This window comes from Danio aesculapii, chromosome 5, assembly GCF_903798145.1.
Source record: "Danio aesculapii chromosome 5, fDanAes4.1, whole genome shotgun sequence".
NCBI classification, from domain to species: domain Eukaryota; kingdom Metazoa; phylum Chordata; class Actinopteri; order Cypriniformes; family Danionidae; genus Danio; species Danio aesculapii.
In genome coordinates this window covers 25,338,588-25,365,097 of record NC_079439.1, presented here as the reverse complement: position 1 = coordinate 25,365,097, position 26,510 = coordinate 25,338,588, and the positions used below count along the sequence as shown (strand labels likewise).

At 34.8% G+C, this 26,510-nt stretch overlaps 2 protein-coding genes across 5 annotated transcripts; one reads left to right on the top strand and one right to left on the bottom strand.

The window, feature by feature from the left end:
• Positions 1-2,073: 2,073 nt before the first annotated feature.
• LOC130228467 (CTD nuclear envelope phosphatase 1A) lies at positions 2,074-10,800 on the bottom strand. The gene is made up of 8 exons (XM_056456897.1): positions 10,316-10,800; positions 8,361-8,427; positions 7,590-7,708; positions 5,997-6,068; positions 5,718-5,834; positions 5,454-5,565; positions 5,249-5,333; positions 2,074-2,301 (listed from the first exon to the last, which is right to left on the bottom strand). The coding sequence occupies exons 1-8, from the start codon at positions 10,418-10,420 to the stop codon at positions 2,241-2,243; spliced, it is 738 nt and encodes a 245-aa protein (XP_056312872.1). The 5' UTR covers positions 10,421-10,800; the 3' UTR covers positions 2,074-2,240.
• Positions 10,801-13,006: 2,206 nt separating this feature from the next.
• LOC130229088 (pyruvate dehydrogenase E1 component subunit alpha, mitochondrial-like) lies at positions 13,007-25,239 on the top strand. 4 transcript variants are annotated; one of them, XM_056457703.1, is made up of 13 exons: positions 13,007-13,158; positions 14,171-14,191; positions 15,812-16,432; positions 17,006-17,074; positions 17,830-18,003; positions 18,228-18,354; positions 18,545-18,636; positions 18,724-18,816; positions 20,176-20,331; positions 20,430-20,501; positions 20,837-20,904; positions 21,400-21,508; positions 24,003-25,239. In XM_056457703.1, exons 1-13 carry the CDS (start codon positions 13,102-13,104, stop codon positions 24,165-24,167), a joined length of 1,824 nt encoding a protein of 607 aa, XP_056313678.1. In that variant the 5' UTR covers positions 13,007-13,101; the 3' UTR covers positions 24,168-25,239. The 4 variants fall into 4 exon arrangements, with proteins under 4 accessions (XP_056313678.1, XP_056313679.1, XP_056313681.1 ...); XM_056457704.1 differs by lacking the exon at positions 14,171-14,191; XM_056457706.1 differs by lacking the exon at positions 15,812-16,432 and having other exon boundaries at positions 13,014-13,158.
• The last annotated feature ends 1,271 nt before the right edge of the window (positions 25,240-26,510 follow it).

The window sequence follows — 26,510 nt, the reverse complement described above, 5'->3', positions numbered from 1 at the left end:
GAGTTTATGATCTGCTGTCACACTGTACGAGTGCTGTGTGTTGCAGAATATTGCACGGCTATCGGTCAATCCAGATTCGAGAGCATCTCGAGGAATCAATTGAGGTCAGAATTATTAGCCCCCATTATTTTTCTCACAATTTCTGTTTAATAGAGAGAAGATTTTTTTTCAACACATTTCTAATCATATTAGTTTTAATAACTCATTTTTAATTAACTAATTAATTAACTAATTAATTTATTTTATCTTGTCATGATGACAGTAGATAATATTTGATTAGATATTTTTATTTAAGTGACATTTAAAGGCTTAACTATGTTAGTTAGGCAGTTATTGTATAACGATGGTTTAATCTGTAGACTATTGAAAAATAAATAGCTTAAAGTGGCTACTAATTTTGACTTTAAAATGGTTCAGAAAAATAAAAAAACTGATTTTATTTTAGCCGAAATAAAGCAAATAAGACTTTCTCCAGAAGAAAAAAATATTATCAGACATACTGTGAAAATTCCCTTGCTCTGCTAAACATCATTTGGGAAACAGTTTATAAAAAATCAAAGGGGGGGCTAATAATTATGACTTCAAGTGTGTGTATATATATATATATATATATATATATATATATATATATATATATATATATATATATATATATATATATATATATATATATATGCAGAAAGACACTCCATAGGACCTTTTCACTAACATTCTCATTTTAAAATCGGCATAAACAGGAAGTTCTCTATTGTGACAATGACTTCTTAAGAAAAATGACTTCTAAGAAAGTATCATGGGAGTTGATTTTGTTTATGTGGAAATCATTACGTTAGTTTAAACAAATATAATATATCTATGCATTGCTAATTTATTTATAATAAACTGCAATATTCTTCACCAGTGACGGTTAAAAGTCACTAATATTGACCATACTTTTTACTGTTATTGAACACTGAGGTGAAACAGCTAACTGAGAAGGAAATTTAGGTTGAATGGAAGCAGATCTAAATGTAAGTTTCAGCTGCTTGCAAAGATGAAAAGGTGCAAGGTTTTAAGCAGATGTTAAAAATTGGATACATTTAAAAAAAAAAACATTGATGAATGAATACTTCACCTTTTCACCTACAAGTGAATGACTTGCATCCCCCCCCCACTATTACACAACAGCAGCGTTTGCATTTAAGGGTCTGAAATGCAAAAAACCAGTAAACAGTTTTGAGAACGATACTTTTTACATCTCTGTGTGAAGTACAAAGATGTGAATTGTTGAGGGTGTGCTTGTGTATTGTCTTCAGTCTACAGGCATATAACCAATATCTAAAAATATAACCGCATACCCCACAATAAAGTGCAAAAGACTGTCTTGTCAGTTGTTGACAAAAGGCCCCATTTTATTTCTGTATAGCAGAGTCCCTTGTTGCTCAGTGCTCCTCTCTCTTTCTCACACAGCGGCTGATGTATCCACATCGAAGAGCATCTAAAAATCTGTCCTTGAAATAGAAGATAAAACCTCTCAGATTTAACCACAGGCTCCACATGAGCCCATTTAAAAATACACAGAAAATTAATACATAAGCTGTAATAATGGACTGTAGTTTTCACTCCTGCTGACCTACAGTATATCTCTACCACACGCATACTATTAGTACAACGCGTATTACAGCTCTCAGCTCTTAACACAGAGAAGAGGCCAGATACCTGAGATGGCCGACTGAAGAAATAAAAAAAAAAAACAAGAGGAGGGAGAGAGGAGAAAGGACAGAAGCTTTACGAGAGAATGAGTGGAAATGACCATTGTGCTAAGGTCATATGTAACCAAAAAGACAAAAGACACGGCGGAAGTGCTAATGATTGTGTGAATCTGACTGGTAGTTATAAACCATTAAATGATTCTTCGTTTACCCCGATAAATGAAGGTAAAGTTGCAATCAGACACCTTCCCCCAATTCAGAAATACTCAACATGCACACGTTGAATCCAACAACTGTAAGGCAGAGATTCTGTTTTTTAAGGAAAGAAATACAAGAAAAATGCTCTCAATTCGTTGAGTTCCTTTGTAATGGTCTTCTTCACTTAGTCTCCTTTCTGTCCTCTCATGTCTTCTCAGAGGAGTCCATATGACTAATGGGAGCTCACATGATGACGAGAGGCTGAAACTCCAGCGCAGGAGAGGTTAACACCTAGCGGGCAGAGCCATGTAAAATCAAGACCGGAAGAGAAACTGGTCCTGACAGATAGGATCACCAGAGCCGGTGCTGGTGGAGATTTCGACTGAGGACGGAGCGAACATCTGAGGTAAACCTAGAAATGAGAATGAAAGCGCAGTGTAGTTTACTGAAACAGCAACATAAAATGTGTCAAACAAACAAAATAAAAATCCCGAAACCTGTCCGTATTGTAATTTATTGCACGCTTCAAACTTTGTCATTCTGAAATGCTTTTTTTAATAATAGTTAAGTTTAATTTAAATACAATTAATATGAAATTACTACAATAGACACTACCTGACAAAAGTCTTGTAGCCTATCCAAGTTTTAGGAACAATAAATAATAACTTTACTTCTAATTGATCATTTGGTATCAGAAGTGGCTTATATAAAAGGCAAAGGCCTCTAGATTACGCTTATTTTACCAAAATTAATCATGATCATGCCTTGATTTTTAATTATTTAATTATAACAGTAAGGTCGACTTTTCTAGACAAAAGTCTGTTCACTTAACAAAAATTATGTAAGTATAGATATAAAGTCAGTGGAAAAAGAATTATTAATATTGTGTAGATGATCCATGAGCTGAAGGACTGCATCCATAATCTCTGCAATGACTCAAATAAGTTTATTAATAAAGTCATCTGGAATGGCAAAGAAAGCGTTCTTGCAGGACTCCCAGAGTTCATCAAGAATCTTTAGATTCATCTTCAATGCCCTCCTCCATCTTACCCCAGACATGCTCAATAATGTACATATCTGGTGACTGGGCTGGCCAATCCTGGAGCACTTGACCTTCTTTGCTTTCAGGAACTTTGACTGTGGAGGTTGACTGAGTATGAGAAGGAGCGCTACCCTGCTGAAGAATTTGCCCTCTCCTGTGGTTTGTAATGTAATGGGCAGCACCAAATGTCTTGATACCTCAGGCTGTTGATGTTGCCATCCACTCTCGCACACCCCGTAACTGAATGTAACCCCAAACCATGATTTTTTCCTTCACCAAACTTGACTGATATCTTTGAGAATCTTGAGTCCCTTGGGTTCCGATAGGTCTTCTGCAGTATTTGTGATGATTGAGATGCAGTTCAACAGATGATTCATCTGAAAAATCTACCTTCTGCCACTTTTCCAAATGATCAACTAGAAGATATTATTTGTTGCTCTTACAACTGGGATCGACAACAAGACTTTTGTCAGGTAGTGTACACCAAACAACATGTTATTTCAAATTTAATTCAGTTTACATCATGAGAGCGCATTACTCCATTATGATTAAAATAAGTAGTTTTTTAGTTACTATAACTTTATTACTTGCTAATAACTTTAACTTATTATGAATAACTTTTTTGAACTCTGAATGACATTCAGTCAGTATATAGCTCTTTGTATCCATAATAATGAATATCAGTTGAAATCAGTCCAATCTGAGCTTGCTATATATATATATATATATATATATATATATATATATATATATATATATATATATATATATATATATATATATTGTCCAGAAAGAAAACTATTTTAAGAAAAAAATTTTCCAATGCTAATAATTTATAGTGATAACATAACTATTAAATAGTGATAGCATAATAGTATATTACTCAATTAATATAATAATAATAATGATATTATAATAGGCAATAATTTTATGAGGGCCTAGTTATGATTAACCCTTGTACACTGTTCAAATGTACTACCCTTTTGTTATGTTAGGGATGAAAACTGAATTAAATTGCTGTAAAACGCATCAGATAAATGTTCTCATAAATCTGTTAAATCAACCTCAGTCCTGATCAAAACTACTAAATGTTTTTATAAATTACAGGATTTTAATTCTTTAAATGCCAAATTCATAAATGATGTCACTGATTTGGTGAAAAAAACACACAAAATAACTTATTTTTAAAATAAAAAGTAATTGTAGACTGTTTTTTTTTTTTATCTTCATCACAGTCTTGGACGTGAACAATTAGTAACAACATTGGCTTTGATGCATTGTTAGATTTTCATTTTTTCTCCTTAATTTACTGTTGGTGGCTGTTTTTGCCCCATTGGCTTCCGTTATAACCACATTTGATGATGCATAAATACACAGTCTTTGTTTTTATTCACTTCATGTAGTTCTGAGAGCTGACATGCATATTTTGATTTTCTTAGACACATCAAGGTAAGTGCGCAAAGGTCACTCTCGCACTCTCACAGACACACATACACCACACACTCACAGACACATATACACACATACACACGCTTCAATCTACTGTTATACTTCACATCAATCTAGAAACTAAGCTTTTTTTTGCCAGGCTTTTAAAATATTAATGGTGCCAACTACTGATCAACAGTAAAATTAAAATTGTACCTCTTCCTACAGGGAAAACCAATCAAAACAATCGAAAATGCATGATTATATGGTGACATGGTTTGTAATAAAAAAATGTGATTATAATAGAAGTCAATGGGGCAAAAAACAGTCACCAACTGTAAATTAGGGAGAAAAAAAATGAAAATCAATCAAAAACAATGCAAAAAGGCAGTGCTGTTTCACATGTTGCACGACTGTGATGAAAGGTAAAAAAATAAAAAAATAAAATAAAGTCCACAATTACTTTTTATATTAAAAATACAAATTTTGTCTGTGTTTTTTAAAAAAACACATAAGTGACATCATTTATGAATTTGGCAATTAAAGAGTTAAAATCCTGTAATTTTCTAAACAATTTAGTAGTTTTGATCAGGACTGAGGTTAATTAACAGATTGTTGAAAAAAAATATTTATCTGATGCTATTTTACAGCAGTTTAATTAAATGCATGTTTCATGTCAAACAGAACAAAAGGGCAGTCAATTTGGCCAGAAGTCTATTGTTGAGCTTTTTAAATTCACAGCATTTTCTCAGAATGTGTGTCTACATAAGATTATCATTCTGCTAGCTGAAACACAGAAAAAGTTCATCCCATAATGGATGAAAACATCTCCAACAGTACATAAGGATTAAAAGGTCACTATGATCAAGATTTAAGATATTGCTCATACCTCAATGCATCCAACATCGGGAGCAGGTTAAGAAGTGCTGTGTCACTTGGGTCACTGAACCAAGACTTTATAGGTATTGCATTGTCTGGGGGTTCAAATGATATTTTTTAGTTTTTAAATTGCACACAAACAGAATTAACACCTTTATCATTAACTTTAGAAAATTAAAGTGGCCTGTTTATAAAAAAAAAAAAAGAAGATGTACCTGGGTGACTTCGATAAGCTCCTGGCGAGTTATCCAGAATAACTATACTGGAGAGATCACTGTGTACTACAGACAGATCTTTAATGTAGCTTCCTAGATCCAAAGTGCAGTGCTGCAAAAGGCGGGGAAAAAGAGATGAGTTCACGAATACAACAATTACAAATAAAAAAGCTATTTCATAGGGAGGATAGATTAACAAATGTCATGATTTAAGATTATAAAATACAATTTTGAAGTATAAACGTGACGCCAGTGGGTTTTTACCTGTCTATAGTATCTTCTTTTAAGGATGCCTCTGTTGTTATCCAGCTTATCTGCTACGGCTGATCCATATATCTCCATACTGGCTGTAAATACTACCAACTCATACCACTGACTAACCTGGTATTTGAAAACAAAAGAAAACATTGACGTACCCATTAGAAAATTGGGGAGTTTAATCAAAAGTAATATTTGTGCACAATGTAAACGCAAGTGAAACAATTAATGAATGTTAGAAAATGTAATTTGTTCGGTAATCTGCCAAAATAGGAGTTCACTTACCACTTCTAAAAAGAAATCAACATGTGGCCTTTTATGGACAAAAAACCTGACTGGGTGTTTGTCTATTACCACCTGAACAAGAGAAAGAAAAAAACAAGTTTAAAAAAAAGTAATCAGAATTGACCATGAGGTTTAATTGGAACTGGGCGTTTAAATTGAATTTAAATTGCTAATGTTATTGAGCAGAGCTGTAATTGTCATGCACATCTTGTCAGGGAACCACAAGGTGATCAGCAGTAAATCTCCTCCAAAGGCCACAGGGCGCTCTTACATGGCATTGCATTATGAACAGAAAATTTGACCTCTTTAATTGATTTAGTGTGACTAATTACACATGACTACAGAATCATCTCACAGCCGTAGATCATTGAGAAGCTACACAGCTGTCATCATCACAGAACGACCATCTCGCTGTCATTATTGATAAAATAATTCAATTTAGATTTTAAAACGGATTTTTGTGTAGTGAACTACGAATCTGTGTGGTAAACATGCTGGAGGTTTACTAGAACCAGCTTTACTGACAAAATGCACATTAAAGTTGGCGTCAATAGCCTTGTGGTCAGTCGACACATAGCATCGAGGTGCACACGGCGACCCAAGTTCGATTCCCGGCTCGAGGTCCTTTGCCGATCCTTCCCCTATATTTGCTCTCCACACTTTTCTGTCTGTAAAATCTCCACTGTAGTATACCAATAAAGGTGATAATATTTATAAAATGCACATTAAAAATGCCTTAGCTTTAATATAAATTCATGTTGGCTCTGCGATTTATTTTATTTACTTATTTATTTTTACATTGTAAATCTATACCACCATTCATATATCTGAGGTCAGTAGTATTTTAAAGTGTAATTAACTTACACTCACAGATTTATTTATTTGATTAGAAAACACATACAACAACTTTAGGTTTAATCCCTTTCTAAATAAAAGTATTACTTTCAAATAATAACAAATAACAATTTTCACACCATCACATCAGGACTTCAGTCCTTCAGCAGCTTCATTGACTTACTGTTCAGTATTGATTTTAAGACTCTGATTTTAACCTGCAAAGCAGTACACGGGTTAGCTCCAGATTACAATTGTGATCTGGTGACTTTTTCTACTCCTACTCGCTGTCTTTGTTCTTTATTTTGTATCAGCCACACTGTAGAACAAAAACCATGGAAGGTAGGGCTTTTTCTTAATTTCTACAGTGCGCCTAAATTATGGAATGCATTACCCATAATTATTTAGAATGCCATTTCTTTGGATTGTTTTAAGAAACCTCTCAAGACACATCTTTTTAGCAAAGCATTTAATTTAATTGTTCTTTATTGTTTTAGCATTGTGGTGTGACTTCTGGCTTTTTACTGGGATTTAATGTAAGCTTGTAATTCTCTGCATTTTTTTAAATTTGTTATTAAATATCTTGTAGCACTTTGAGTTTAAAAAAAGCGTATCATAAATAAAATTATTATTATTATTATTATTATTATTAATGGATGAACAGGACAGTAAAATACCCAGTGAAATAAAACCTGCATTTGTCAAGCAGTTATTAAAAATATATTTCTACATTCTATTGATGGAGCACAGTGTTTGTACCTTGAGGATAAAGTCTGGTGGTGTTCCCGGCCTCACTGTGGGTCTAAGGACACCATCATGGTGAGAATGAATCAAAGTCTCATCCAGATCCAACACCAAGATCTTCCTCTTCACCGCATCTAAAACAAATAGTCAACACATTCATCACAAACACAGAGAAGTGGCGATTCTACATGCAGAAATACAATATACAGTTTAAACACAGATCAGTCTCTCTAGTATTGACATGTATTCTTAGCTCGATTCATTATAGTAACACACTATTAGTACACTATAAAAAGTGATTAGTTACTTGCCTATATGTGTGTGTGTTGCCTTAAACAACAAGTTGACTTTACTTGAAAAAAATGAGTAAACGTGTTGCAACTTAGAACTGTTAAGTAGACTTCATTTCTGTAAATACAGTTCATTTACTTAATTTTAAGGTGATGGGTTTACTCACTTTTTTCAAGCAAAGTCAATTCGCTGCACGGGTTTACTCACTTCTCTTTAAAGCAAAATCAACTATTCACTTTTTGTGTGATGAACTTGGTCACAAAATCTTTCCAAGAGATGGCTTTTAATATTTAAAATAGAGCTTCACAAAATCAGTTTAAGTAGAACAATCTTTCAAAATAAACAAAACTTTGTTGACAGTGATTGGTTTACTAAAGATTCGGTGTCACAGATGACTCTTCAAATCAGCTTGCAACTTTGCTTTCAGCTGTGTGGTTAGAAGTTCTCCTAGTGGACAGAACTGAAAATAACACATGAAAAAGGGACTGAACTTACTGAGTCTGTTTCTGGAAATGGGGGACAGAGGTAATATGTCATAACGCACTGTTTGGTACTGGATTATCTGTAGAACACAGAAAAAATACTGTCAATGACGGATACAAGATTGTATTTTCATTGCTTCCAAAATACACATGGATTAAATTAAGATCCTATATAATTCAAGGACTTTTCTTGATCAATTTCTTCATCTTTGAGCCCTAGTGCAAGGCTCTGATGGAGGCATCATGTAGCAGAGAACTATATAGTCACCCACCCAGTTGGCCCCATACTGTCACGACTATTAATACACCACCAAAACAGCTGTTCAAAGAAGTCACAGAAGTTTAGGACAAGTAGAAAAATTGGTGTACTTTTTGTACCTGCTTTTAGGTTTTCATTGCAAATCATTTTATGTGAATGAGATAAAACTTTAAATAAAAATCTGAAACTTTTGGATTAGCACTGAAACATTTGGAAATTCACATTAGGAAGGGCAGCCAAATTAGGAGCAAGAAAACCACAACTAACTGTTTAATCAGGCTTAGTTTAACACTCAAAACAACACTTTTGCTGGTTCAGGTAGTTATATAAAACAACCCAAGGTCATGTTGAGTTATTTTTCAGAGAAGCCCTTTAGTTAAATGCACCAATTAAAATGGTGCAAAACTTTAGACGGTTTTAAAACAGAAAATTAGAAGTATTTATAAGTATTGTATTTATTTTAAGTAAGTGTTTTTTAGCAATACACACAACAACATTTGGCGCAAATAAAAACAATGTAGCGTAATTTAATGTCAACTGAACCAGAGGCCTCGGAAGAAATAAAAATAAAGGGTAATGAAAGCTAAAAATGTCATGCTTTATGTAAACTTATGAGATGGCGTTCAAAATGTCAATTTTCACCTGATGTCTGAAGGTGGTATGGGTACTTTTGAAAAGATTTGAGCATGATAATGGTTTATACAGAAATTGGTAAGTGTAACAAACTTTTTAATGGTGCAGTATGGTTTATTTCCAGTGTTATAGGGATATAAGTGTGGCTCCATGAATAAAATGAACACAATTTCTGTGAAAAACGAGCAACACTGAAACTAAAAATATATATTGTTTCCCTCTATTAAAATAGGAAATAACTGAGCACCAAACAAAGGTATTTCTCCATTCCTGTGACTAAATGCACATTACCATCCTTTTTGATTCCTCTCAATCATAAAACTTTTGTTGTTTTCATTCTAACTCATAAATCAATATCAGATATACTGAAATCTCAGTGTCACATTTGTTTCACACTGCGTGCCACTTTACATATGGTTGATACTTGTATTTTAAAAAAGGGTACCCGAAGAATAAAAAAAGAAAACTGTGAAACTAGGAATACATCTTGTTTTTCTCTACCAAAACAAGTGATGGTTTTGCTTCTGTCACACATCGAGACACAAACATATAGGAGGGGTCCAGAGTTCAATGTAATGAGGACAATGACATACAGCATCATAAACACACAGGTCACAAAGGCCAAAAGTTTCACTAAACTCTTCTGATACATCGCAAACTGCTAACTTATCATAAAAAGAAATATACCCATCTAAAACACTCATATTTTCATAATATCAAGTTATTTAACACAGATGCTACACTGGCCTGTTTGCACTGAGGGTCATAAAGTTTGCATAATGGACAGCTTTGTAAATATATTCTTGATTGACTAACAGCTCCTCAATAAACTATTGCCCACACACACACACACACAATAAAACGTGCTACTTTTAGGAAGTACTGCATGACATTTATCACTCATATACATCTAAATCAATGTCATTTTGTTATTATTCAAACCCAGTTATTTTAATTATAAGTGAAGACATGCACTCTCAAATGAAGTAAAACTACATTGTTTATGGATGACAGGTAGGAATATAGTGAAAACATGATCTGGCGTTCACCCAGACAGATGTTGATGTGCTGCTCACCGTTCGTAGATGCTTCCTGAGGATGTATAAAAAGAAACTCCATATTCTAGACGTCACTCCGAGGAAGGTGCGAATCCCCAGTAAACACTGCCGAGTCTTCAACATGCTGACAGTCGATGATCGGCGCAATCATAGAAAACAGTTTCACCATCAGCGGAGATGAACAGAAGAGTTGAAGTGTGCGGCTAGAGCTAATCAGGTCGGCTAACCACTTCCCGCCGCTTCTCTGCTTGTAAAGTAAAGCAAACGCCGCTGGGCAAACTACAGACAAGCAAAGGCTCTGTTGCACTTGGACCAGCCAGTGTCACAAAACTGCTAAAATGTCAAAGGTGTCAAAAGTGTGCAGCCACGCACACAAACAAACCTCTGCGCTCACAGGCTAGCTGGACTTGTATTTCATTGGCAAGGCTGCTAGCTGTGGATCTGGCGAGCTCTGCAACAAACGATCCCTCCTCGGATTGACGACCCTTGTGCTCGACGGTTTCTATGTTTAATCTCAAGACCTCAGTCAATCGGCCAAGTGTGCAAAAAGTCCAATCGGACGCCATCAAATTCGTTTTAGTGCATATCCGGGAGCTAACTGTGAGCCGCCATCGGTACTTTGGTTTCGTCACTTCCGAGAAACAACAAACGCGTCCTTAGTGAAGCGGGGCAAAGTCAGACTAGGACAGGAGGATTTAAATCAAATATAGTTTATGACAGATGACGTTCGTTTACATATTTACGAATGGAGAGCCAATAGGACGAGCTGTTAAAACAAAAACAACGTTTTTTGCATCTTGTATTTTTATATTATAAAGACGTCATGTGACATTTCATATATCTAATAAAGAGCTTCTGAAAAAATTGGTGTAACTAAAGAGGATTGTACACAGCATTACCGGTCAATAATCTTTTATGCTATGCAAAATTCTTCATTCATAAATGCAGGTTTTGACACCGCCCTTCTGTTTTACACTTTATTAATGAACTTGCTATTATGGCTTCAACACTTAACTTTGTCAAATGATAAAGCTACTGAAGTAGCTACTTTTTCCGTGCATTTTGTACCATATAGCCTCTTCACAACCCTTTGATGGTTTTTATTGTATATCCTTTTATTATTTATTTTATTCATTTCTTTTTTATTTGTTTTTATTTCTTTACTTATTTTTTATTTTTTTAATGTCAACTACAATTGTCATTACCATACATTGTCTCCCCTCCCCAATATTTGTATCTGCCTATGGTTTTAATTGTATTACTTCATGCTTGTTTTATGTGTTTAAGGCCTACTTTGTTTGTATGTTTCTTTGAATAAAAAAGAGCTTTAAAAAAAAAACATTATTTTTTGTTTAGTTTTAGCTGATGACTATATTTTTGTATCAGGTACAATATTTCTGTAATATTACCCCAACACAAATGCAGCAAATATTAAAACAAAATTTGATTTTATTATTTTAAGATATGAATACTTTTTATTATTATTTTAATAAAATTAAATATGTAATTATTTATTTCAGCACCCATGCCTTCCTCATTTTAATTTAAATAATCTTAATTTATATTTAATTCCATTTTTAGTCAATTAGCCAATCACTTTTATACATTCATGCACTTTTATGCTGCATTACCATATGCTGATTTATTATGTATGTTTCATGTTTTACTCTTGTTTGTGTGTCTGTGTGTGTGTTTGTTTCAAACATAAATGACTTTTCAAGTCAAGGCGACTTGATTGTCGTTCTGCTGTATGTGGACATGTAGTGGAATGAAAAGTTGTGTCTTGCAGGACCTCTGTGCCGAAATATACATATAACAATACAGTATAAGAAAAACAATTAAAGAGCTACGCAACAGTTAACCCATCTGCCTACACGTATACCATAATTACTATTCACTATTTACTTATTTAATTACTATAGGGTTGACTGCACATATACACAAACTGAGACTGTACAAAACCTTTACATAATTATTGTGGATAACATTGCGAGATATATTATATATATATATATATATATATATATATATATATATATATATATATATATATATATATATATATATATATATATATATATATATATATTATAAAGAAAACATTATTTGTACATGAAATTGTTAAAAAATGTGTATTTTGTACAATAAATTGTTGTGGAGAAGAGATTTTAGGGGTAAGCAACACATTGTGCTAAATGATTTGACTGAAAAGCAACATGAACATTGTCCTATTGAGTCTTTGTAGCTCTTAATGTTTGAAAAAAGTGACTATTTAGTGGGATAACATGATATGGTGTTTCTCATGAAAAAAAAACAACTTTAAAGGGCTACACATCGAATATTTGATATTTTGTGTTCAACAGAAGAAAGAATCATAGTCATAAAAGCTAAAACCACATGAGGGAGAATTAAGAATGAGACAATTTTCCTTTTTTTGGGGTGAACTACTATACTTTTAATACTCGACAAAAGAAATAAACACCTACATCTTGTAAACAATGATAAATTGTCAATTATGCTTGAACTTTTTATTAAATATATAAAATTAAATGCTTCAATAAGCACACACACATTGGCATTGTTTGTGGATCTTTTCAGTTTGAATCAGGACATTTCTTCATGTGCCTCAGGAACAGGAGAGAAGAGAGACGCAGATGTAGTGTGTTCTCCGGCCAGCAGAAGGCAGTATTTCCAGAGGAACGCACAGCGAATCTGCAGCGGCTGTAAACCTCGTTCGCTGGCCTGGTTTCTGTGAGTGGAGGACCGCAGGAGATCACTTTTCTGGTTAGCTGTGGGTTAATAGCATGAGAAAGATGCTAACCATCATTTCTAACGTTCTGAGGGGCGGCGCCAGCAGGAACGTAAGTATATTTTCATAAGTAAATCATAACACCAACGCTTCATGTAGTAAATCCAAAATCACGTCTGTTTTGACGGCTAACGAAGCGCAGTCATGCCATGTTGACCTTGCGGGATACAACAAGGCCCGGCTGACACCCTGTTAAAGCTACTGATCATAAATTCTTGTATTCGTGCTGTTTATTAAACGCCAATCAGTGTAACATTTATTTTCCTTAAAGATGTTTATGTAGTTAGATTTGTTACTCTCTGCTAAAGAGATTTAGCTTGGCTAGCTAGCTGAACATCCACTGGGATGGTAACGTTAACGTCTAAAACTGGTTTGCCATCAAGCTGTCATTCAGCTGACCTGTAATAAAACCTTACAACAATATAGATTTGAGTCTGTTCGTAAAAAAAGATGGCTTTAAAAGTAGTTGTTATAAAAGAAGAGTAAATGGTAAATAAAAGGTGACCTCAGTAGTCTCTGCATTTCATCACGAGCAGTGGCAGATGTCCAGATGACTGATGTTCTGTTTAAATCTCATTAGTCTTTTTCCAGTTATTTAGTTTTACTTAGTCTTTTCAGTTAAATATATATTAAATGGGCTAATGATGTTGGGGGGATTTGAGCATCAAAACAATGGAAGTCTATTCCATTCTTTCTAATCTGACCCTGACATTTGCTGCATTCCAGTTTTCCTATTAGAGAGTTCCTTTTCACTGCACACAGAAGTCTAATAAAAGATATATTGACATAATACAATTAGGAATTTTGCAGAACAAGCCTTTCTTTTCATGATGACGAAACACTTTTATCAACTGTATCTTAAGTTTAATTTTATTTAATTCTCTTTATTGGCATGACATACTTGGGGATGTATTATTGCCAAAGCATTGCACATAGCAGAATAAAATAGCAGTATAAACATTGATAGTACTCTTTCTCTCTCAATCAACATCTTTCTCTACTAATTCTCTCTCACTCTCTCTCTTTATCATTTACTTTTTACTGTTACATGGGCTGCCTTTAAGGGAGCCGAACTGGTATCAGAGGTAAGACTTGGTAGTTTTAGAACTGGACTTATTAATGTGGCATCTGTGCCATCTGCGCTTTTTTGTTGTTATGATCTGAATTATTTTTGCTTGTAATTATTTCATTAAAAATGGCTTTTTTGGGTCATCTTTTCCTTTATCATCTTCTCTTTCTTGCAAACCACTTGTTTGGCTCTGACGTCTCACACTTTACATTCTTTTTACTTACTGCTTATTGTGTGTGTTTTTTTTTAGTTTGCTGTGTTGTTGGTGTGAAGGGACTAGTTCTGCTTTATTTACCCATGCCACAAATTCAACACTGAAAACTAAAATTGTGCCACCAGTGTGCTACACCACTGCTTCAGTCAACAATTATGGTCCTTCAAAATGATTTCTGCCTGAAAAATTCAGCTGCTTTTTGGACTGAACTTTTACATAGTGTAAATATGGAGGCATCCTTATTGTGTAGGTATCAGCATTATATTGTTTATTGGGCACACTGTATGCTAGATATTGCCCATTTTGATAATTTAAATGTGACCCGATGCAGTCTCAGGAATAAAGGCATGAGAGCTGTTTTTAAATGGTACACATTTGTACCAAAATGGTCCAAATTGGTATTTTAAAGGTACATATAAATTAGGGCTGGGCGATTTGGCCTAAAATCTAATTCTTGGTTAATTGAACATTTTAACTTGATTACGGTTATTTTATTTATTTATTTTTTTTTCCTCATAGTTTACTGATAAGTTTTGTACAGTAAATGCGCTCACATATTACAACTGAGAGATTTCTGAATGAAGGGTGCATTACTTGATTTTAAAATAATTGAAGGAAACTATCTACTATCTATGATTATTTATCGAACATCAACGTTGATCAACTGAAATGAAAACACCCATTGCCTAAAACCAACAGTCACTTTTCTTATAAAAATGTGAAAATAAATTGCTTGCACTTTTGGAAACAAAATAAATGATTTCCAATGTTTTTCATATTAAAAGTAGAAAATAAGCAGTCTCTCTTCTAAATAAAATAACTCGTCACTTGTAAACACTCACTCTAATGGGCTTGCTGCTCTCGCCCTGCCCACACTCATCAACAACACTACCAAGCCGATCAAGCACAGAGCTTGCACTATGCGTCATTGCAATGTGGTGTTAGGTTTTTTGAGGGGTACGGCGAGGGGTATTCGACGAGGTATTTGAAGGCTTTGCCAGACTATACGCATGCACTTGATGCAGAAGTATAAATCAGCCTTAAAAGAGTCGGGTCACGTTTCTCCACTCACGTTATGGAAAGTAACTGTAAAAAATTAACCTGGAAAAATTAGATCAATTATAGGTTCTGAATGTTGATATCGATTAATCTAGCCCTACTATTTCAAAAGGTACGGCCTCAGTGAAAGCTCTTGTACATTTATTTTAGTGTAGGTAGCCATCAACTCTTGTTCATTGCCTGTGAGTAGCTTAGTGTAGGTTAGCATAGATTAGAATTGTATTGGTTTAGTGCAGTAAAATGTCTCTTTTTGTGGTCTGTAGACACCTAAAGATATCGTCCTGATCCGTTATCTGTAAACACTCCATTTTATGGCTGGCTGAGTCTAACCCTCTGAAGTGACCCGTGCCCTTCTTTTTGCAGTCCTCCACTCTCCAGGCCGTTCTGCAGCTTCTGGCGGTCCAGAGCGAATATGCAAATTTGACCGCTCCACACGACCATGATCCTGACCCCCCTCCTTACTCGACACAGTGCCAAAGCCCATCAGTTTCCCCTCCATTAACACAAACTCCTCACAACGCTGCTGTAGAATACAAATCTTTAATGCACACCACCAGTGGCCAGTCTTCAGGACACTCAGGACCACCTGACAGACCCCTGACAGATGCTGTTTCTTCAGAGGCGGTAGTTCCGAAAATAGCTTGCATAGATCCAGTGGTGACCAGTGATTCATCCATCTCAGAACAATTAAACACAGATCCTTCTGTTACAGAAACTATTCCAACAATAGAAAAAAATAACACTATAGGTGTTCCTGCATCCCCTGGCCAATTTACACATCATAAGTCACCTATTAACCTAGTCCCCAGCCCAATTCAGTTAATCCCTGCAGTAGCTATCAGCAGTTCCAACATTACCAGCACAGACCCCATTGTGTCCCTTAGTCCCTCACCATCCGGGAGCCTTCTGGGACTTGATAAATCCTTCCCAGAGATCACGCACAGCCAGGCTGAAGGGACTCCCTTACCAGAGCCACAGCTTGCTGTGAGTACTGGCAGCCCCTTTGTTAAAATATCTCTCTCTCTCATATATACCCAGCTTAATGTCCTTTTAACCTTCCTTTATGGAAAATTGCATGGTCCTTTAACTTTACCAAGAGCACTTACAAATTCAGAGGTTTCTTCCAACTCACAATGCTTTGGTTGGTGTCACTAGCATGTTGGTCCTGCATCTAATTGTGGATGGATTCCTCTTTCAATATTAAGAAATGTGCACACAGTGAGTGTCGGTGACACCATGTGCTGTGTCAGATTTATGGGTCACATTTAGGTCTGGGGGTTGATTTATTGGAATTAGACTGCAGAGTTTTTGATATGGTTGTTGAGTACAATTACACTTGCAATGCAGGTTAGATGATTAGAGATAGGTTTTATTTTCTAGGGCTTGCTTCCTGATTCAGGTAGAATGCTGTAGGGTTTATGTCAGACATATTTGTGTGTGTTTCCATACAACCTTTTTTTTGGTTACCATCTTCTCTCTGATCAAAATGTTTTTTTTTTTAAATCCATTTTAATATAGCTAACTTTCTTTTTAAAATGTTTTATGTATTCTTCCTAGGGTGCAAGGGTGGTGGTATCTGCCAGGACATATGCAGACTTTACCCCTCAGGCCACCTTTGATATTAAGGTAAGTTCTATCAGATAAGCAGTATTATGTAATTTAGATTTTATTGCATTTACACTATTGCTCTTTAAAGTATGAAGTCAGTTCTTATGAACAAAAGGATTCATTGAATCCAGAAAGGATTTATTGAATTGATCAAAAGTGACCATAAAGCTATTTGAAGTAAAAAAACAAATAAGTAAAGCTGTCAAATAAACAGTGGACAGTAGCAAAGTATTTTTACTCTGTTACCATACAAGAACATTTTAGAAATAAAAATGACTATAAAAAGTGTATGGTTCAAGGGCTTTTCTTAACACATTTTGCCTTAGTATTATTTATTTTAATACATTTTACTTTGTATTATTTAAATTTATGTTGATATTTGTCAACATTTGTTTTTCATAATTTTTATTATTATAAAGTTTTTTTTTTTTTTTTGATTTGACTCGAATTATGAATAATTATCAGTAGTACCCATGAGTGTTTGACAAGCTTTTGTAATAAAATTGCATTATTACATGCATCAATACAAATTAAAAGTCTACAAAATACAAGACAATTTATATTAGTTTATAATTATGGTCATACTGAGCTACTACTTGGGTGCAACCAAGAAAATTAAGCACTTTTTACTCAAGTTTAATACAAAGGAGTACTTTTACTGGAGTAATATTTTAAGTTTTCAGTACATTTAAATACAAAATGATTTTTATACTTCAATGCATCACTGTTTTTATTAATATTACATTTTTAATTTACTGTGCTTCTTCTTGTAGAAATGTGACGTGCACAAGCTGGAGGAGGGCCCAGCAGTGCAGGCAGTGCTAACCAGAGAAGAAGGCCTTCAATACTACCGAACAATGCAGACCATGAGGCGCATGGAGCTCAAAGCTGATCAACTCTACAAGCAGAAGATCATCAGGGGCTTCTGTCACCTTTATGATGGACAGGTGACAAACACATTGCAAACAAAATGGCGTCATCTTTACAATTAGTTTAACTTTATTCAAATATCTGGAGTGCAGCCATGTATAATCGGTGGACAATCTAATGGGAATTATGAAGTTGTCTATATTGATGTGATGATTGTTGTATGTATTTATTTGCCACGCATGAAACAAATCCACAAATAATCTAGTGGAAACATTTCTAAGTGCATTGTGTCCTCTAACAGGAAGCGTGTGCCGTGGGTATTGAGGCAGGTATTAATCTATCAGATCATCTCATCACAGCCTACCGTGCCCACGGGTACACACTCACCAGAGGAGGCACCGTTCGGGAGATCATGGCTGAGCTGACTGGTGAGAACAGCAAAACTGATATAGTTGAATAGTTCTCAAAAGCCAGTCATTATTCTCCATAAGGATTCTTTTTTTGTGTGTTTATTATACTTTTTATGATCTATTTCTCTCTTTTTTCTTTAGTAATTGTCTTTCTATTTATTAATATGTTTGTTAATATAACATTTCTGTGTATCTGTTTCTCAATCAGGTCGTAGAGGAGGTATTGCCAAAGGAAAGGGAGGATCAATGCACATGTACACTAAGCATTTCTATGGAGGAAATGGAATTGTGGGGGCTCAGGTATTTTACGTGAATATATTTGAGTCCTGTTTAAGAATAAAGCTGATACACCTTGTTAATTTATTCATCTTTTCATCTATTCCACAGGTGCCTCTTGGGGCAGGTGTAGCGCTGGCCTGCAAATACCAGGGCAAGAATGAGCTGTGTGTCTGTCTCTATGGGGATGGTGCTGCTAACCAGGTAAGTCATCCTAATGACTGATATAGCTACTTTTTACAAAACTCTTTAACACAGATCTGTGTTCAGTGCAGTCTTGAAGTGCCCCTATTTTGGATTATAAAAGACCCCCCACCCCCTCATAAAAAAAAAACTCCACAACAAAAGGTTGATCTAACATTTTCATTGTCTTTAGTGCTGTCAAATGATTAATCACATCCCAAAATATAAATTAATATTTACTAAATATATTTGTGTGTACTGTGTATATTTATGTGTATATAAATACATGCATGGATATATTGCATAAAATATTTGTTTATATTAATATGTATACAGTTGAGGTCAGAATTAATAGCCCCCCTGAATGATTAGCCCCCGTTTAAATTTTTTCCCCAATTTCTATTTACTGGAGAAGATTTTTCAACACATTTCTAAACATAATAGTTTTAATAACTCATCTCTAATAACTGATTTATTTTATCTTTGCCATGATGACAGTAAATAATATTTGACTAGATATTTTTCAAGACACTTCTATACAGCTTAAAGTGACATTTAAAGGCTTAACTAGGTTAATTAGATTAACTAGGCAGGTTAAGGTAATTAGGCAAGTTATTGTATAATGATGGTTTATTGAAAAAAAATATATATAGCTTAAAGGGGCTAATAATTTTGACCCTAAAATGTTTTTTTTCTAATTAAAAACTGCTTTTATTCTAGCCGAAATAAAACAAATAAGACTTTCTCCAGAAGAAAAAATATTATCAATATATAATATATATTATCAATAAAATGTCCTTGCTCTGTTAAACATTATTTGGGAAATATTTAAAAAAGAAAAACAAATCCAAAGGGGGCTTATAATTCTGACCTCAACTGTATATAATACCAATTATATTTACATACAAATAAAAATGTACATACTATAAGTTTCTTTTGTATATTTTTGTGTTTTATGTACAGTATGCCTGTGCATTTATACAAAAATGTACACTGTAAACATTAATATTTTATGTAAATACAAAGCTTTTATAGTTTTAAATGTGTATAATCGTTTGACAGCAGTTATTGTCTTATAATATGCATTTATTTATACCTAATTATCCCTACGACTCCTATGTGATTTGTTCAGTGATTAATTTTTTCAAACTTCTCCATTGGGTGTTTTCTCGGGTCTGCACATGCATCAAGTGAGCAGGCAATGTTTTGGTGATTCATATTAACAACTCTGAGTCGACTCTTTCTTTCTTTTTTTTATAACAGAGTGCGTTTTTAGATTTATATTAGATTACACATGCATAAAAAGGTCATTTTCAAAAAGCCATAATAGGGGCACTTTAATATTTCTCTGGTTGTGATTTGTACATTCTGTTTCTGCAGGGTCAGATCTTTGAGACATATAATATGGCATCTCTGTGGAAGCTGCCGTGCATCTTCATTTGTGAGAATAACAAATACGGCATGGGTACTTCTGTGGAGAGAGCGGCCGCTAGTACAGACTACTACAAGAGAGGCGATTTTATACCTGGATTGAGGGTATGATGCTGGAAAGACATTCGCTAATTTTCTTTCTTTTGTAAATAGAGCACTGAAAATAGGCAGAATGGTTTCTTACCTGCTGTCTGGTTTTGTAGGTTGATGGCATGGATATTCTTTGTGTGAGGGAGGCCACCAAATTTGCTGCTGAACACTGCAGATCAGGAAAGGTTAGTGATATAGATACGTAGAATATTATTCATATAAACCGCGGGGTTTAATAAATTAATAAATTATAATAATATAATAAATTATATTATTTATATAAACCGTGTTTGAGATTTATTGTGTACAATAATATGGTTTTAATGATGTGATCGCTCGCTGCAGGAAACAAACAAAAACATGTCTTGATAGTCTGGAAGCATTGACTGTGTGATGAAGCTTATTAGAATGCCTCTATAATAACTCTCTTGTTTCTAATATTGCACATCTTCTCTATAATAGAAAGTTTATTGTTCTGACATCTCTTTTTGAATCTCAATAATTATATGGATAATTCCAGGGTCCTATTCTGATGGAGCTGCAGACCTATCGTTATCATGGACACAGTATGAGTGACCCAGGAATCAGGTAATGTCTTCTGAAATCTCAACCAAAGCTCACTGGTGTTGCTTTATGCAGTCAACATTTTCAGGATTATGTTTAATCAGCAGATTCAACCACATATGTGCCATGATGGTTAAGTAATTAAAATGCATTTGTTTTTATTTCTAAAACACTTCAACTGGGTAAAGATATGGTTTGAAGTTAGGTTTTTAGGAGTCTTTGAAAGAAACCTTTTATGCTCACGAGGCTACATTTATTTCATAAAAAATACAGGAGTGTGAATGTGTGTGCCTGTAGTATATATATATATATATATATATATATATATATATATATATATATATATATATATATATATATATATATATATATATATATATATATATATATTTTTTTTTTTTTTTTCAGATTTGGACACATCAGTAAAACTGCTCCAGATCGTATTTGACGTAACCGATGATTTGTTTCCTGTTCATGCTCATATGGAATTTTTTTTCTTCTCATCCACCGTCTCTTTAGTTACCGCACACGTGAGGAGATCCAGGAGGTGCGCAGCAAGAGCGACCCTATCTCGATGCTGAAGGATCGCATGCTGAGCAACAACATGGCCAGTGTGGAGGAACTGAAGGTCAGACTGCACAAGCTTCCTTGATAAAATACAAGAGACAGCCATTTAGATGGTCACAGCTGCACTGGTGTTCATTTTATTCAAGAAAACTGACAAAAACTATTGGATGATTTTTTGAAGACGAGACAAAGATACAAAACAGACATCATTAAACAAAAACTGTGACTATCAGTGAGCAATATTGAAATAATAGATGAGACTAAAATGTTGCTTAAACTATGTAATATCTAAAATGATATTGTAATGAAGTTAGATGATCACCTGGCCATCGGGAAGGAGGAGGCGGAGAACTGACGAACTTTTAAATGATTTAATAATGATAAAATAAAACAAACTCAACATCCTCCTTATCGAGACTGCCATCAAACTGAAACCAAAGGCAAAACATAAAACGTCCAGGCCTGGTCCTCTCTCGTTTAGCACTGGTGTCTCTCCTTCTTTTAGCTTACAGGGTTCCTCTGTGAGACTTGAGGCAGGTGATGCGTTCAGGTGTCTCTGATTATCTCACTCACGCCCCCCACCTCGTACGCCCTATCGGCTCCACCTCACTCGCCACAGATATCTAAAATAATTTAGATCTAAAATGATTCTTTCTAAGAATTCTCTATATTTTCCTCAAACACAATATAAACAATAGAAAAAAAACATGCAGCTCACAAGAGTTTATAGTAATACTTCTATCAAAGCCTCCTTCATAAACACGTTTTCTGCCCAGTGTTTTATTCTTACTTTGCTACCACAAGTTATGCTGCACAAACAATGCTGGTGATCTAAAAACATGGCCAACCGTGTAAGTTGTATTTTAGCAGTCTCTATTGAGAGGTTCTGCTCAACTGAAAATACAGTAAAGCTAATTTCTACAAGCAAATCTGCCGTCAAACCTTCTCAATGATGAAATTCAATAAATAAATAATTTGGATCTTGACCATGATAAAAAATCAAGTCACAACAATAAGCCACAATACAAAGTCTTTTTGTTTTCTTTGAAAGGCCTGAAAATTGCATTCAGTTTGGAATAAATTTTTGTAACTTCACTGTTTTAACTTTTACGTTTTACTAGCAGTACATTTTAGCGTGATTTATGATGTAATACCTATAATGTTATATAATAATAAATTATAAATTACAAAACTAAATGAAGTAATATAAACCATGAGTATTAGCTGATATTTCTCTAGATCTGTGCTTATGTGTGAATGCAAAAATGCCGATGCAATCAGTAATCATGTTTTAAATTTTGAGCACCATGATGTGCCCAATATGCGGCATTACTAAAATGTGACTTTTTAATTGTCAAAGTTGGCCAGTTAACTATATTAAAATTCCTAGATTTTCAGTCAAATAAAACATTTGATGCAGGACTCAATCACACATTTTCACACAGAATGCATTTTTCCATTCTGATGTGCTACTTTTCATTTGTTTTCATATGTAAACATGCGCCTGATGGATGTGCATGACTGTTAGACTTCTGTCTTTTGCAGCACCATAAATGATCGACATGTTTTTAAAATGCCTTTTCAAGTTGAAAGAACTACAAGTAGCTCCACTCATCAACAGCCCCTTTCACACAGTGATACCGGTAAATATCCAGAAAAATTTCCAGAACGAGTTTACCAGTAAATTCAAAAAAGCGCTGTTCACACAGACAAGGACATTATGGAATTTTTCAGGAAAAGACCATTCACACATCCATTCCAAAATACCGGTAAATTCTGACATCATTAACCAGAAATAGCCTCTAAACTGCTGTTTGTATTTGTAAACATATAAGGGGGCCGGGCTTTTGTTGATGATTTCACTTTTATTTAAAGCTTTAGCATTCATGCAGCTGCTTTTTCCCAGAGACATGCAAAGGCAGAAGCGCGAACCGCAGCTAAATGTTTACACATTTGACTACATTACAAATTATGTGGATGGATAAGTATTGTGAACAACTTCGATGAAAACATATGGAGGAACACTTTCGCATGTTGAGTTGTACATAATATGTGTGTGGGAACGAATTTACCAGTATTTTCAAAAAGGGCCTGTTCAAACATACAGAGCTTTCCGGAAAACTGCTGGTAATTTTCCGGAGAAGCCTGTATGTGTGAAAGGGGCTAAGGCCAGTTTCAAAGCAGTAGACCAATCAAAATAACTCAGAGGGGCAAGCATCGCAAGCAAGTAGAGAAGTTTTTAGAGTCCAAAAACCCTTGTGCTTTACACTACTTCTCTACCCTACACTTTTTTTAGTGCGCTACACTACACTTCCTTTAAAGCCATTGCAAGTTTTTTGATGCAAAGATGTGTTCTGTGTGAATGGCCCAAAAGAATAAAAAGCTGACAATAAAAGTGTTTCACTCAATTAGAAATTTTCAAAGGCAGTCATAGAATTACTGCATGCTGTATTACTATAAAAGAGGGATTACTCCATTCTACTAAAATGGGAAAAGTAAGGATCCTTTTTAATGAAGGATTGTACAGTTTCACTAAACGCTGACACCTTTTGCAGGAGATTGATGTGGAGGTAAGGAAAGAGATCGAGGACGCAGCTCAGTTTGCCACCACAGACCCCGAGCCTCCGCTGGAAGATCTTTGCAACCACATTTTCTACAATGACCCTCCTTTGGAAGTGCGTGGCACCAACCCCTGGTCCAAGCTCAAGTCCATCAGCTAAATCTCCTTCCTCCTCCATCTCCTCTTCCTACTGGTTGACCCTCTCCCATTGAAGCACACAGATAAAAAAAATCCCCTCCAGTGTGGCTATAGGTTTCAGAGACAGTTATTGGGAAACTCAACCACATTGAGAAACGTTGCCTCATTTCACATTTGATCATTGCCTTGTTTTCTTGTTGTCTTCATCAGTTACAACACTAACCCTCAATATATTTTACATCATCTGTTGCGAACAGCATGTACAGTAATATGTGAATAAACGCTGCAGGGCTTGGCTTGTAATTTTTGGTACTTTCCAAATGTTTCCAGTACCTCTACAGCGTCCACGCATTGACAGAAGATTTACTTTGTTGACTCACAGACATGCATGCGCTCACACATTCACAGCTTTATATATCAGCAGGAGTGTGTGTTTTGGAGTGTGTGAGTTGGTGAAATGCAGCCTTGCAGTTCTAGCTTTACAAAACATCTAAAGGGAAGTGTTTATTAACAGATAAAATGTAAATCTCTGTGGCCATACTACAAAAAAAAGGTTTGTGTACTATTTAGGGGGTTTAGTATGGGATGTTTTATTTTTTGTGGTATCATAAAACTTATGCCTACTTGATTCATTCATAGGCTGTAAAGTGTTTTAAAAATATATTTTAATGCATAAGATTTCAAATAAAACTAAAATTTGGCTTTAAAATGGGAAAAGGTTATTTGATTCTCACTATTTCATTCACTCTCTAGAACATTTATTTAAAACGGGAGTTTTTTCTTCACATATTTATTATGAAAAAAGTTTTTGTTACAAGCAATGTTACTGGGGATATATCCTAAAATTTGACTATTTCAGTGTATTAATGGTTGTTTTTAATGTTTGTTTAAAATATGTCTGAATTGGGAATGTATTAAATGTTGGAGTAGGGTGTTAAAATGCTGTTGAAAGGTTAAAGGGGGGCATCAGGGTCACAGGTTTAACCTTTTATGTTGTATCGACTAGGATGGGAAGTCAAGAAGATCAGGCAATGTGTGTGATGTTCAATGTGGTCTTTATAACATACAACTACAAATAAATCATTCAAATTTTTTTTTGTTGTGATTAGGTGCCTTCATGTTATCTTCTTCAGTTTGAGATAAATTATTAGGAAATAGTTTAAGATCTCTATAATACAAACTGTCATCTTATTTGTTACGAACTGAAGACTTTAATAAAACTGAGCATTTATTATGTTACTATGACATGCGCTACCTTTAAACTTTTGAGATTGATAAGGGTTTGTGTAATTCTCTTCACAAAATTAAGAAGCCTGATGGTGAAAATTAAACAAATTACATTGTAAAGAGCACCTATTATGGGTTTTTGAAAACGTGCTTCCATGCAGTGTGTAACACAGCACTAAGTGAATGAAAACATCCAGCTAAGGATTAAATCTGAAAGTGCAGCGTGTTTAAAACAATTGATTCTTTAAGAAATATTTGACTCAGAGTCAAATAAATGAATCGTGTTGGGTTTGGATCTTTTGCCTGAACGTGTGGACGTCGCTATGGTACATCACCAAATATGAAGTGCCAGATCCGGTAAAATGTGAACGCGCCTTTCCCTTTAGACACTAATGGAGCACGAGGGATCACGGGATTGATCTTCATGCGAAGATGACACCATGTGAGTGTAATTAAAGTTGTTGCCTCGTTTTCTGTAGTTTGCAAAATATGTATTTAATTGTGTTTTGTAACTTGTACTCACCTATTATATATCAGTGCTTGTAATGTATCTCAGACTAAATCTTGATGGGGATATTTACATATTGCATCCAAAACCACGTTAAAACGTGTCGTGTACTTCTTCCTTTACTGATTTAAATGCGTTTCTGAACTCACCATCCTCTGCCATTAGTCTTTGCTAAGGCCACCATCAGCTGTTCCTCACGCACAGCGTAGTCAGTTTTCAAAATAGTACAACTTTTGCCACTGCATGGATTAATATTGGATGTGCGTTGTTGTTTTAACTTGGGGTTAGGTTTAAGAAGTTGAGTAATATGCTGGTGTTTAACTACATTGGTTGTATTCCTGCATTGGCCTTTCAAATACTCTCTGCTACTTCATAGCTATGGTGGGTGTTTCTCTCTGTCTCCAGCTGAACGCAGTTGACCAATCACAACAGACTGGGTCATCGGTCCAATCAGCGCAGATTAGCTTCACGCTAAGGAGGAGTTTGGGAACAAATGAGTTGCTGAACGAAACATATGGGAGTCATTGGGATAATTAGGTAAAAATAAATGCAGATTATAAGACAGTGAAAGTGTTTTTGACCTTGCATGCAAATCAGCCTGTTGTTGGAGACCCCCAAAACCACAATATG

What these genes read in the sequence shown, in the direction of transcription:
- LOC130228467 (XM_056456897.1), bottom strand. Translation starts at nt 10,420, where the DNA reads ATGTTGAAGACTCGGCAGTGTTTACTGGGGATTCGCACCTTCCTCGGA. An exon ending in CATTTCCAGAAACAGACTCA is followed by an intron (nt 7,709 to 8,360) that starts GTAAGTTCAGTC and finishes TATTTGTTTTAG; the next exon opens with ATGCGGTGAAGAGGAAGATC. An exon ending in AAAGAAGATACTATAGACAG is followed by an intron (nt 5,566 to 5,717) that starts GTAAAAACCCAC and finishes CGCCTTTTGCAG; the next exon opens with CACTGCACTTTGGATCTAGG.
- LOC130229088 (XM_056457703.1), top strand. Translation starts at nt 13,102, where the DNA reads ATGAGAAAGATGCTAACCATCATTTCTAACGTTCTGAGGGGCGGCGCC. An exon ending in GAGCCGAACTGGTATCAGAG is followed by an intron (nt 14,192 to 15,811) that starts GTAAGACTTGGT and finishes TTCTTTTTGCAG; the next exon opens with TCCTCCACTCTCCAGGCCGT. An exon ending in GATCATGGCTGAGCTGACTG is followed by an intron (nt 18,355 to 18,544) that starts GTGAGAACAGCA and finishes TTTCTCAATCAG; the next exon opens with GTCGTAGAGGAGGTATTGCC.